Here is a 12085-nt window from a genome sequence, read left to right on the forward strand (position 1 = left end):
CTTGCCAACATGCAACCATTAATGAAAACTAAGATGTTTAATCAAATATGGTGGTAAATCTTTTTTGTAATAATACCGCATTCACATGATCTTGAACGTATTCGTGTACTGTGTATTATCATCCTGTAGCTACAACCACTGTTTTGAACGATAGAACACCAACATGCAGATTTTTTCAGTTATAAAATGAGGATTTACGGAGTTCACTGGAACTCAGAGACAGGTGCCGCCGTGCGGGTATCTTTAGGGCCGCCCACCCATCATGCTGTGCCTCGGGTGGCTGGAAGACACCATGTCCCTACACAAAGACCTGCAGCCTGGGAACCTCCCGCCTGGAATCTAACCAGGCCATATTTAGGAAGGCTGCAGACGCGATGGCTGACAGCGAGCATGAGAAAGAAGGATTGACTCTGACGCAAGGATGACACAGAGGAGGTTTCTCACAAACCACCCATTCTCTTCTCTCTGTGTCTCTCCCGCTCCCTGTATGTCTCTCTATCTCTGTGTCTCCCCCCATCTCTCTCTCCCTCTCTCTCTTCCTGCTTCTCTCCCTCCCTGTGTGTTTCTCGCTCTGTGTCAAACTTTCTCTCTCTCTCTCTCTCTCTCTCTCTCTCTCTCTCTCTCTCTCTCTCTCTCTCTCTCTTTCTGTCTCTTTCTTTCTCTCTGTCTCTCTCTCTCTCCTTTTTAATTTTATTAAGGATATTGTCCTTTTGACAAAAGAGGAAGAGTAGGACAAACACTACCTTGTCATGTCAAAACTCATTCCTGGAAGAGACAAACACATGCTATTAGGATTTATCTGGACTTGATCATGTGGTTGTATATGTTAGTACTAGTCTTCTTCTTTTTCTAGTTTGCCTTTGTAAGCAAAATGACCTTAATATCTCTAACTAAGCCCCTGGGAGTCTACAGGGAAACCCTGTGTCAGGTTGCTGGGAAGGAGATGGCCAAAGCCACTTGCTTGTTTAAAGAGAGGTTACAGAATGTGTCTGAGTTAGAAAAATGCATTGAAAGGGTCAAAGGTGAGTTGTAGTGACCTTCAGGTCTTGCCTCCCTCTCGTTCACATGCCCTAATCCAGTCAAACCAAAATACGCAACCACAGCAAACCTTGCTTGGGAATTGTTCTTGATTGAAGTGTCTCCCAGACCAGTCCTAGGCCCACAGACACAGTCTTCTGTGAACTGTCAGCATCCCAGGCAGTAAGAACTTTGCATGTATACTAACATTGCATAAATTACTTATTTTTAAGACAGGAAACCTGTCTTTTTTTTACCTCACATCCCAGTGAAAGTCAATGTAACAACAGTATGATTTTAACAGTAGCAGTAGTAGTAGTATCTAATGCAGCAGTAGTATTTGAGGCAGCTGTAGTATTTAAGGCAGCTGTAGCAGTTGGGATTTAAGGCAGCAGTGGCAGCTGAGGCAGGCCCTCACCACGGAGGCAGCCGTGGTGGGAAGCCCCAGTACAGGGTTAAAGGTACAGTAGAGTGCGTCAGCTGATGCGTATCATAGCGTGAGTCCTGTAGGCTCTGCCCTCGCTCTGAGCTCACAACACAACACAGTTTCCTGCTCCCTGCTCCTGACAAACGACTCGTTCTCTACACAGATCATGTGCCTCAGCCTCTCTCGCCCACAGAGCGCTGAAGCAGGAAGTCAGCCTTGTTTTCTTTTTTCTGCCCCCCGTTCCAGTCTCCTCTGTTCTTCTCTCTTAGCTCCTGACAACCCCCGTTCATACCCTGTCCTCTCTCCCCTCTCGACTCTCCTCTGCCTTGCTCTCTCCTGCTCTCTCTGCGGACTCTCCTCTGTCTCGCTCTCTCCTGCTCTCTCTGCGGACTCTCCTCTGTCTTGCTCTCTCCTGCTCTCTCTGTGGACTCTCCTCTGCCTCGCTCTCTCCTGCTCTCAGACGTGAGAGCAGCTTGTGTGTGCAGCTCTGTAGCCCAGGCGGACGGAGAGAGGGCAACCCAGACAGCCAGGCTGAAAGAGGAGCGGAACAGCCAGCACGGAGCCCTGGGAGAGGGAGTCTGTGTCTTCGCTTCCTTCTCTCCACAAGCCATGGAGGCCCCTGTGAGGGAGCTGGCCCTGGGCAACGAGTCCCTGCCCCCTCCTACCCTCAGCCCGGCCGTGCCCCCCTACGTCCGCCTGGGCCTGACGGTGGTCTACACCATCTTCTACTCGCTGCTCTTTGTCTTCATCTACGCCCAGCTGTGGCTGGTGCTGCACTACAGGCACAAGCGGCTCAGCTACCAGACAGTGTTCCTGTTCCTATGCCTCCTCTGGGCTGCCCTGAGAGCTGTGCTCTTCTCATTCTACTTCAGGAACTTTGTGGCGGCCAACACCCTGGGACCCTTCTCATTCTGGCTGCTCTACTGCTTCCCCGTCTGCCTGCAGTTCTTTACCCTCAGCCTCATGAACCTCTACTTTGCTCAGGTGAGAGGGAGGACTGCTCTAACACTGTATCTTATGGAACGGCATGTGAATGTTATAGATCTGTGTCTGTATGTTATGTACATGTGTTAGTATGTTATAGACTTGTGTCTGTATGTTATGTACCTGTGTTAGTATGTTATAGACTTGTGTCTGTATGTTATGTACCTGTGTTAGTATGTTATAGACTTGTGTCTGTATGTTATGTACCTGTGTTAGTATGTTATAGACTTGTGTCTGTATGTTATGTACCTGTGTTAGTATGTTATAGACTTGTGTCTGTATGTTATGTACCTGTGTTAGTATGTTATAGACTTGTGTCTGTATGTTATGTACATGTGTTAGTATGTTATAGACTTGTGTCTGTATGTTATGTACCTGTGTTAGTATGTTATAGACTTGTGTCTGTATGTTATGTACATGTGTTAGTATGTTATAGACTTGTGTCTGTATGTTATGTACCTGTGTTAGTATGTTATAGACTTGTGTCTGTATGTTGTTCTTCTGAGGTTCCTGCCATGTACAGTAAGATGACATGACCAGGTTCCTGTCCTCTCAGTAACATGTAGAGGGTTAGAGAGAAGTTCCTGTCCTCTCAGCGACATGTCATGTAGAGGGTTAGAGAGAAGTTCCTGTCCCCTCTTCCTGTTTCCAGTCACTGCCCGCTCACTTCTTCCTGGAGACAAAGCAGAAGTGAAAGAGCTCTCTGCGTAGACTAAAGGAGTAACCTGCACATCTGACGGGTGACAAAGAATTTGACAGGATCTGTGTTTTTTCACAGGTTGTATTTAAAGCAAAGTCTAAATATGCACCAGAGCTTCACAAGTTCAGGTAAGAAAAAACGCCAATAAATGGCCTTACAGGCAATCACAACGTTTTGTGGATCGATAAACGTTACGGTGTTCTTAATGAATCTGTATGGAACACTATAAACTGGGAGACATAAACAGTGGCTCTGGCTGCTTCTGGCTACTTGTCTCTCTTCCTGTTCCCCAGGTTCCCTCTGCACCTCCTCTTCCTGAGTGTGAGCGTGGTGTTCCTGGTGGTGAACCTGACCTGTGCCCTGCTGGTGAGAACCTCCTCAGCAGACGCCCAGACCATCGTGCTGGTCAGGGTGGCCATAAACGACACGCTCTTTGTCCTGTGTGCTGTCTCTCTCTCGCTCTGCCTCTACAAGATCGCCAAGATGTCGCTGGCCAACATTTACCTGGAGTCCAAGGTGAGGGAAGCAGTGTTGATGGTGAGCTCAACAGAGTTATTGGAATGTAAAGATGTATTTCTTGTAAAGAATAAATGCGTCAAGTCTAACAAGATACAGACAGTATTATTTAGGTGGCAATCGAAAGAAACCAGAGTGATTGCAAAACTAATATTACCAGAAGCTGTACCTGTTACTTTTGAATTTCATATTACTGTAAAGCAATCAAATCCATCTTGTGCCAGAAACTACAGCAAGCATAGGTTCTAAACCTGCAAGAGGCCTTTCCACTTGATCCACAGCACTGACATGAAACACTGGCATGAGGAGGCCCAGTAAGCTGATTGGTCTGTCACTACAGTATGTCTGAGATCAGACGTGTTCCCTTCCCACTTCCAGGGCACGTCCGTCTGTCAGGTGACGGTCATAGGAGCCATGGTCATCTTCCTGTACATCTCGCGGGCCTGCTACAACCTGGTGGTACTGGCCCTCCCCAAAATCAAGAGAATCAACTCCTTCGACTACGACTGGTACAACGTTTCTGACCAGGTACCACCAGGATACGTTTGGTGACTAGTTTGTATTTGGACAGCTACTGAAAACACCACCTAAAATCCCTCCTGTTGACTGTCACGGTTCATCCCATTATTTACATTGATAACGGTGTAGATTTTCCTTTCCATGTAGAACCAGCATTTGGTGTCCAGAGTTGGAAAAGTATTCTTGGTTCCTCAGGCAGATCTGCAGTGGACCCTGGGGGAGGCAGGGTACGTGGTGTTCGGTGTGATCCTGTTTGTGTGGGAGCTGCTCCCCACCTCTCTGGTGGTCTTCTTCTTCAGAGTCCGACGGCCGGCTCGTGACAGGGTGAGGACACGCCCACCAGCCAAATGGTTTCATTTTGCACAAATCTTAACTTTCCCGACTTCCTGCCATCCCCTGACCAGAGTTCTACCTGACCAGGACCCGACCAGTGATGTATCTGACTAGGAACTGACTGTTGTGTCTGTGCTGTGTGTCTGTGCTGTGCTGTGTGTCTGTGCTGTTGTGTCTGTGCTGTGTCTGTGCTGTGTGTCTGTGCTGTGTCTGTGCTGTGTGTCTGTGCTGTGTGTCTGTGCTGTGTCTGTGCTGTGTGTCTGTGCTGTGTGTCTGTGCTGTGTGTCTGTGCTGTGTGTCTGTGCTGTGTCTGTGCTGTGTGTCTGTGCTGTGTGTCTGCTGTGTGTCTGTGCTGTGTGTCTGTGCTGTGTCTGTGCTGTGTGTCTGTGCTGTGTGTCTGTGCTGTGTGTCTGTGCTATGTGTCTGTGCTGTGTGTCTGTGCTGTGTGTGCAGAGTTGCTCTGGGATCCCAGGACATATCTTCTCCTCCAGGGGTTATTTCTTTGACAACCCCCGGCGCTACGACAGTGACGATGACCTGGCATGGAGCATCATCCCTCAAAACAGTCAGGCCAGGTACGTACTGAGGAGACACACAAACGTAACCGTTAAATTAACCGTTAATTATGGATGTAAAAATGACTTAAGCAATAAGCCCCAAGAGGCTGTGTTCTGCGCTGATTTTAGAACAGGTAAGGGGAGTTGTTAGGCACGACGCGAAGGCTCGCACCACTCGTCAAACGTTACCCAGCAAATCAAAATTCACAGCAAATTTTGCCATTCTCTTTACGACTAGGTTGCTTGCTACCTTGTAACTTTGCAACGTCTTTTTTTATTTGAAATATTCGATGCACAGTAATATGGAATGTTGTAATAGACCCTAACCCTAACCCTAATGTTATGAGGACAACCTGTAAGGTTATGCTGGATTTTACGACGGCTTTGAACGCAATATAGCCAATCACAATCAAGGATTGGAACAACTAGTTTTAGAAATATAATTTAACCAAATGCACTACAGACATATTTAGGTGTAGATTAAGTTAATAAACCAACAGGGTTTTAATAAATGACGTTTGTGCCAGTTTGACTGCAGACAGCTATGACTGGGGCAGCCGGAACAGCAGTCTCACCCCCTACACAGGAGGCCAGGACCCCTCTCCACCTCCTGAGGAACTGAACCCTTACTGAGGCTCTGGGCTCTGAGTTCTTACCTCACTGCACGTTTCTCTACTGGTGAAGAATAATGAAAATGTAATAGTGACTTTGCAGTTAACATGGCATCCCCCGGAGTCCACATTGTAGGACTCTATTTTCAACATTCTCTTCTGTCTTGTGGTCAGAAGTTGTGTGTGTGGATGATAGTACTCTTTGTAAATATTGTTGTATATTCTTTGAACAGAAATATAATCAGAGAAGTCACCGCATAGATCCTGGTATATATGTTTTCCTGATCTACATATGCATGTATTCCATCACCCTTTCATTGTCTGTTATGTTTAGGGCTTACTCATTTACACATTCATTAAGGCAGGAAGAACCATGTAGAGGTCAAATATATTTTGTTCTAATGAATATTTCTGGTTTGTGGAACTGGACAAACCCCTCGTGGTTTATTTAGATTAGCTAATCCATTTAACATTAAATAACTGTTGTTAAAGTTACTTTGATCATTTCTAAACATTAAATGTAATTGTCCGTTTTTAATGCAGATTTCAAGGGTTTTCCAGCATACATCTCCATCATATAAATGCTCACCACTACATTACAATAGTGGCACAGGAATCTTGCTAATGAGGCCTTAAGACTAGAGAGCCAGTTTAGTACAGACCAGCAGTCCAGCAGGGAATACTGCCCCCTGGAGGCTGAACCCCTGATTTCACCAGTTCAAACATCACAGCAACAACTGAAGACGTTCACAAGTTGGGGAGGTAAAGCTGGTAGCAAATACAAGCCTGTTGCAGGATGATGCTGATAGCAAAGTCAATGATTAGAATAATTAGACACATTCGGAAACTGAAATGATGCGTTTACTGTATAAAATGCAAACAAAAGACTTGAATGTATGAATCAAACATTCTCAGAAAAAACAGAACCTTTAAGACTCCCCTTAATTGCAATGGTAAGCAAAACCCAAAACACTGGTCTCCTTAATCAGAGCACCAGTTACAGTAAACACCATCTGCCTCCAGTCCACCACATTCCCAGGCCTCACTATAATTCCAGTCATGTAGTACTGGATCTCCTTTGGAGAAAGAACAGAGTCCCACATGTAGACATCAGTCAGAGAGCCAACAAAAGACTGTGCCGCATCAAAACTGCCACCGTAAGAGTCCTGATCCTGACCCAGAATGATACTGGGAATCCCTGTGATAGAATACCCAGGGCTGACAGACTTCCTGGGGCTGGTCTTGCTGTTCAGCCACACCTGGGCCAGTCCTGTGGTGGTCTCCCAGGTGGCACAGAGAGAGTTCCACTGATTCAGCACGCCTTTCAAACCAGGGAAAACAGCTTGATTATTCACATATACAGAGTAAACACCGTCGTTCTCACGCCAAAGAAGAAAGCTGTTGGCTTGCTCTGGGAGGGCGAGCGAGAAGAGAGAGTAATCTCTGGTTAAATTGGTGAAGAAGCGCAGACACACAGTCACTGCGTTGATAACGGTCTGTGTGGACTCAGGCATGATCCTCACATGAGTGGTCTGGGACTCCTCAGGAAAGGTGAACGCACTCTCAAACAAATCTAGTGCCGGAGAGAAGAGACACATTATTTCAGAAATTGTTGAGTGATTTTGAAAGCAGACTGACAATCATCATTTGCATTCAAAACAGAAACGTCAAAATGTCATGAATGAGACCTGAATTATCCCTTTTGCACTTATGTTTTTTCTGTCTGTATAAATGAGCTGTCTGACCTTTGTGCCGCATGGCTTTTCTAAAGACGTACTGTCTCCTCCATGAGGTCAATATTATTTTCTGGTTTCACTGTCTACCAGCTGATTAAAAAGCTAATAAAATTATTTCAGAGTTGTTGAGTCATGTTGACAGCAGAATGACAAATCATAATTTGCCTTCTGAACGGAAACATCAACATTTCTTACCTTCAGTATTTATCTGAGCCGAGCAGACCATCAGTGTGACGAGTAAAACCAGCTTCTTCATTCTGTTGTCTGTTTATTTGATTCTGATTACTGTCATAGAAAGAGGTTTGAATGATCTGTGGTCAAAAAGTTGATTATACAGCATCCAGCACACACTCTTATTGTACCACACCTTGGTTCTAAGCCAAACATCAACATGGCATGACAACCCTTCCCACATTCCGAGTCCTACTAGCCCTATTTGGTGGTGTTGTAACATCTTCCTGTTCTATTGATGCTGAGAATGTTTGGTTCATTCATTCAAGTCCTTCTTTGCATTTGATTCAGTAAACACATACATTCAGGTCGTGTTTGCACCAGCCTTGTTCAGTCCGGTTGAACCGAACCCTGGGGCGTTAACCCCCTTAATGCGGTTTGTTTATGATGGTATGAACTCCGGAATCGATCTCGGTGGCGGACCAAACAACGGCTCTCTGGCCCGCCTCGAAAGGTCGGTGTCGGGCCGCTTTCAAGTGACCTCTAGGAGCGGTTCATTTCTGGTGAGCACCGTTCGAATCAATGACAAGAAGCATACCATGTTACGGGTTGAAGTTTTTCCTTTTACTGCTTTGTCTATCAATATGAGAGTCCACGTGAATGCATGAGAAAGTCCAAGCCTTATTCAAATAGGGGTTTTGAATGGCACATTTTATGTAAATAAGATGTGGTAGTCTCATCAGAGCCAGCCTTCTCTTATGATAATATCTTCTGATAGAAGAACGTCTTCTTTCACATCCCAGTATAGCCTCGGCTATTAAATATTTTAATGCCGCTGTTTTACGAGACGTTCATGTTTGTGGTCTTTTATTGCGTGTGGATTCAAATCTTTTATTCAAGTGCAAGTCTTATTTGTCAGGTACACAGAACAACACAAGGTCAGACTGGGCACTGAAATTCTTAAGACAAGACAACGCAAGCACCTGGCATAACATAGCCCTTTTTGTAACATTGCTGTACATTCTTTGAACGGAAATATAATCAGAGAAGTCACTGCATAGATCCTGTTATGTTTTTTCCAGATCTACGTATGCTAAATGTAGTCCATTACACTTCTGTCTTGTGTATAGGGCTTACTCATTTATTAAGGCATGAAAAACCATGTATAGGTTAAATATATTTCGTTCCAATGAATCTATCTGGTTTGTGGAACTGGACAAACCCCTTGTGGTTTATCGTTTAGCTAATAAATTTAACAAAACTTGTTAAAGTTACTTGTAGACCTGCGTAGCTTTTGATCATTAAACATTATATGTAATTCAGTTATTAATGCATATTTTAATAATCTTTAAGGGTTTTCCAGCATACATCACCATATAAATTTCCCACCACTACATTACAATAGTGGCACAGGAATCTTGCTAATGAGGCCTTAAGACTACAGGGGCAGTTTACAGACCAGCAGGGAATACAGCGCCCTAGTGGCAGCCTTTGGAAACTGATGGTTAACAGTCTAACTGCACCGGCTGCAGACATTGCGCACAACACCTGATTTCACCAGTTCAGACATTACAGCAACAACTGAACACGTTCACAAGTTTTATTGGAGGAATTAAAGCCGGTAGCAAAAATCTTGCATCCTGTGGAAACATGAGACCACAGCAAAGCAACACTAGTTTACCAGATGGGCTAGTTTAGCAGGCAGGAGACTTGGTGTGGTTGGGAGTCCTCAAGGTGCCTGGAAAGGAGCTGGGAAAGGTAAGATGGGTTACAGGTAGTACAGGTGAGGTGGAGACACAGGTGGGATGGTGGAGACATGGTCTTCTCCTGAACCTCAGTTGTGGTCAACTCCACCTTAGTGAACAGTACAACAATATGCAATACAATAAAAGAATTGGGACATTAGACTGAATTGATACATTTAATGAATCAAAAGCAAACATACTCTCAGCGACAATAGAAACCTTAATCCAACCCATGACTGCAATGGTGAACAAAGCCTAAAACACTGGTCTCCTCAACTACAGCACCAGTGCTAGTAAACTCCATCTGCCTCCAGTCCACCACATTCCCAGGCCTCACTATAATTCCAGTCATGTAGTACTGGATCTCCTTTGGAGAAAGAACAGAGTCCCACATGTAGACATCAGTCAGAGAGCCAACAAAAGACTGTGCCGCATCAAAACTGCCACCGTAAGAGTCCTGTTCCTGACCCAGAATGATACTGGGAATCCCTGTGATAGAATACCCAGGGCTGACAGACTTCCTGGGGCTGGTCTTGCTGTTCAGCCACACCTGGGCCAGTCCTGTGGTGGTCTCCCAGGTGGCACAGAGAGAGTTCCACTGATTCAGCACGCCTTTCAAACCAGAGAAAGTTACACAACTATCATTCACATACACATGGTAAACATCATGCTCGTCTCTCCACAACAGCAGGCTGTTGGCTTGCTCTGGCCTGGCGAGAGAGAAGAGGCTGGAACCTCTACATGCATCGGTGAAGAAGCGCAGGCACACAGTCGTGGTGTCGATGGAGGTCTGTGTGGACTCAGGGTTGACTCTCACATTAGTGGTGTTGCTCTCCCCAGGGAAGGTGAACATGCTGTCAAACAAATCTAGTACCAAACAGAAGACATTTCAGAAATGGTTGAGTCATTCTGACAGCAAAATGAAAGTCCTCATTTAAACAACATGTCTTACCTTCTCTCCCTTCTGAACAGCACACCATCAGTGTGACGAGGAAAACCAGTTTCTCCATTCTGTTATCTGTTTGTTTGAGTCTGACTTCTCAACGCTGCCCAACTGGTATTTATGGGGAAGCTAGTTCAGCCGTGGCAGTGAACCTGGCAGCTGACCTCACTCACACAATCACTCTTCAACACACCTGATTCAAATGAGGGGTCATTAGGAGGCTTCTGCAGAGTTTGGTAACGACCCAGTATTGCTCCCCAGGACCCTGAGAAACACCAGACTTTCAATCAGCACCTCTGCAGTGATTGTGTGAGTGAGGTCAGCTGCCAGGTTCACTGCCACGGCTGAACTAGCTTCCCCATAAATACCAGTTGGGCAGCGTCGAGAAGTCAGACTCAAAGAAACAGATAACAGAATGGAGAAACTGGTTTTCCTCGTCACACTGATGGTGTGCTGTTCAGAAGGGAGAGAAGGTAAGACATGTTGTTTAAATGAGGACTTTCATTTTGCTGTCAGAATGACTCAACCATTTCTGAAATGTCTTCTGTTTGGTACTAGATTTGTTTGACAGCATGTTCACCTTCCCTGTGGAGAGCAACACCACTAATGTGAGAGTCAACCCTGAGTCCACACAGACCTCCATCGACACCACGACTGTGTGCCTGCGCTTCTTCACCGATGCATGTAGAGGTTCCAGCCTCTTCTCTCTCGCCAGGCCAGAGCAAGCCAACAGCCTGCTGTTGTGGAGAGACGAGCATGATGTTTACCATGTGTATGTGAATGATAGTTGTGTAACTTTCTCTGGTTTGAAAGGCGTGCTGAATCAGTGGAACTCTCTCTGTGCCACCTGGGAGACCACCACAGGACTGGCCCAGGTGTGGCTGAACAGCAAGACCAGCCCCAGGAAGTCTGTCAGCCCTGGGTATTCTATCACAGGGATTCCCAGTATCATTCTGGGTCAGGAACAGGACTCTTACGGTGGCCGTTTTGATGCGGCACAGTCTTTTGTTGGCTCTCTGACTGATGTCTACATGTGGGACTCTGTTCTTTCTCCAAAGGAGATCCAGTACTACATGACTGGAATTATAGTGAGGCCCGGGAATGTGGTGGACTGGAGGCAGATGGAGTTTACTAGCACTGGTGCTGTAGTTGAGGAGACCAGTGTTTTAGGCTTTGTTCACCATTGCAGTCATGGGTTGGATTAAGGTTTCTATTGTCGCTGAGAATATGTTTGCTTTTGATTCATTAAATGTATCAATTCAGTCTAATGTCCCAATTCTTTTATTGTATTGCACATTGTTGTACTGTTCACTAAGGTGGAGTTGACCACAACTGAGGTTCAGGAGAAGACCATGTCTCCACCATCCCACCTGTGTCTCCACCTCACCTGTACTACCTGTAACCCATCTTACCTTTCCCAGCTCCTTTCCAGGCACCTTGAGGACTCCCAACCACACCAAGTCTCCTGCCTGCTAAACTAGCCCATCTGGTAAACTAGTGTTGCTTTGCTGTGGTCTCATGTTTCCACAGGATGCAAGATTTTTGCTACCGGCTTTAATTCCTCCAATAAAACTTGTGAACGTGTTCAGTTGTTGCTGTGATGTTTGAACTGGTGAAATCAGGTGTTGAGCACACAGCCCAGAATCAGTCAAGCTGCACCCTCTGTGGGCTGTCAGCCATTTGTTTCCAGAGGCACACCCCATTAACTTTAATAAATAAAAATGTATTATACAACTACAGTAAGACAGATTATCAATGTAGAATTTCCATCAGCCAAGCCCAAAAACTGCTGTGACATTGTCAGAAGGAATTCAAATTTGAGACGG

At 45.6% G+C, this 12085-nt stretch overlaps 4 protein-coding genes across 5 annotated transcripts; 2 read left to right on the forward strand and 2 right to left on the reverse strand.

The window, feature by feature from the left end:
- Positions 1 to 1631: 1631 nt before the first annotated feature.
- On the forward strand, positions 1632 to 6197 carry gpr137ba (G protein-coupled receptor 137Ba). 2 transcript variants are annotated; one of them, XM_084667005.1, is made up of 7 exons: positions 1632 to 2428; positions 3207 to 3256; positions 3422 to 3665; positions 4023 to 4172; positions 4359 to 4487; positions 4950 to 5071; positions 5581 to 6197. In XM_084667005.1, the coding sequence occupies exons 1-7, from the start codon at positions 2054 to 2056 to the stop codon at positions 5684 to 5686; spliced, it is 1176 nt and encodes a 391-aa protein (XP_084523131.1). In that variant the 5' UTR covers positions 1632 to 2053; the 3' UTR covers positions 5687 to 6197. The 2 variants fall into 2 exon arrangements, with proteins under 2 accessions (XP_084523131.1, XP_084523132.1); XM_084667006.1 differs by having other exon boundaries at positions 1638 to 2428; positions 3422 to 3644.
- Positions 6198 to 6561: 364 nt separating this feature from the next.
- Positions 6562 to 7973, reverse strand: LOC146268662 (serum amyloid P-component-like). The gene is made up of 2 exons (XM_084667007.1): positions 7596 to 7973; positions 6562 to 7237 (listed from the first exon to the last, which is right to left on the reverse strand). Exons 1-2 carry the CDS (start codon positions 7654 to 7656, stop codon positions 6606 to 6608), a joined length of 693 nt encoding a protein of 230 aa, XP_084523133.1. The 5' UTR covers positions 7657 to 7973; the 3' UTR covers positions 6562 to 6605.
- A 1505-nt stretch (positions 7974 to 9478) lies between these two features.
- LOC146268663 (serum amyloid P-component-like) lies at positions 9479 to 10365 on the reverse strand. The gene is made up of 2 exons (XM_084709361.1): positions 10269 to 10365; positions 9479 to 10183 (listed from the first exon to the last, which is right to left on the reverse strand). Exons 1-2 carry the CDS (start codon positions 10324 to 10326, stop codon positions 9537 to 9539), a joined length of 705 nt encoding a protein of 234 aa, XP_084565487.1. The 5' UTR covers positions 10327 to 10365; the 3' UTR covers positions 9479 to 9536.
- Positions 10366 to 10624: 259 nt separating this feature from the next.
- On the forward strand, positions 10625 to 11522 carry LOC146268664 (serum amyloid P-component-like). Its single transcript, XM_084709362.1, has 2 exons — positions 10625 to 10732; positions 10818 to 11522. Exons 1-2 carry the CDS (start codon positions 10675 to 10677, stop codon positions 11462 to 11464), a joined length of 705 nt encoding a protein of 234 aa, XP_084565488.1. The 5' UTR covers positions 10625 to 10674; the 3' UTR covers positions 11465 to 11522.
- The last annotated feature ends 563 nt before the right edge of the window (positions 11523 to 12085 follow it).

Source organism: Hypomesus nipponensis, chromosome 11, assembly GCF_054491055.1.
Source record: "Hypomesus nipponensis isolate SF chromosome 11, ASM5449105v1, whole genome shotgun sequence".
NCBI lineage: Eukaryota > Metazoa > Chordata > Actinopteri > Osmeriformes > Osmeridae > Hypomesus > Hypomesus nipponensis.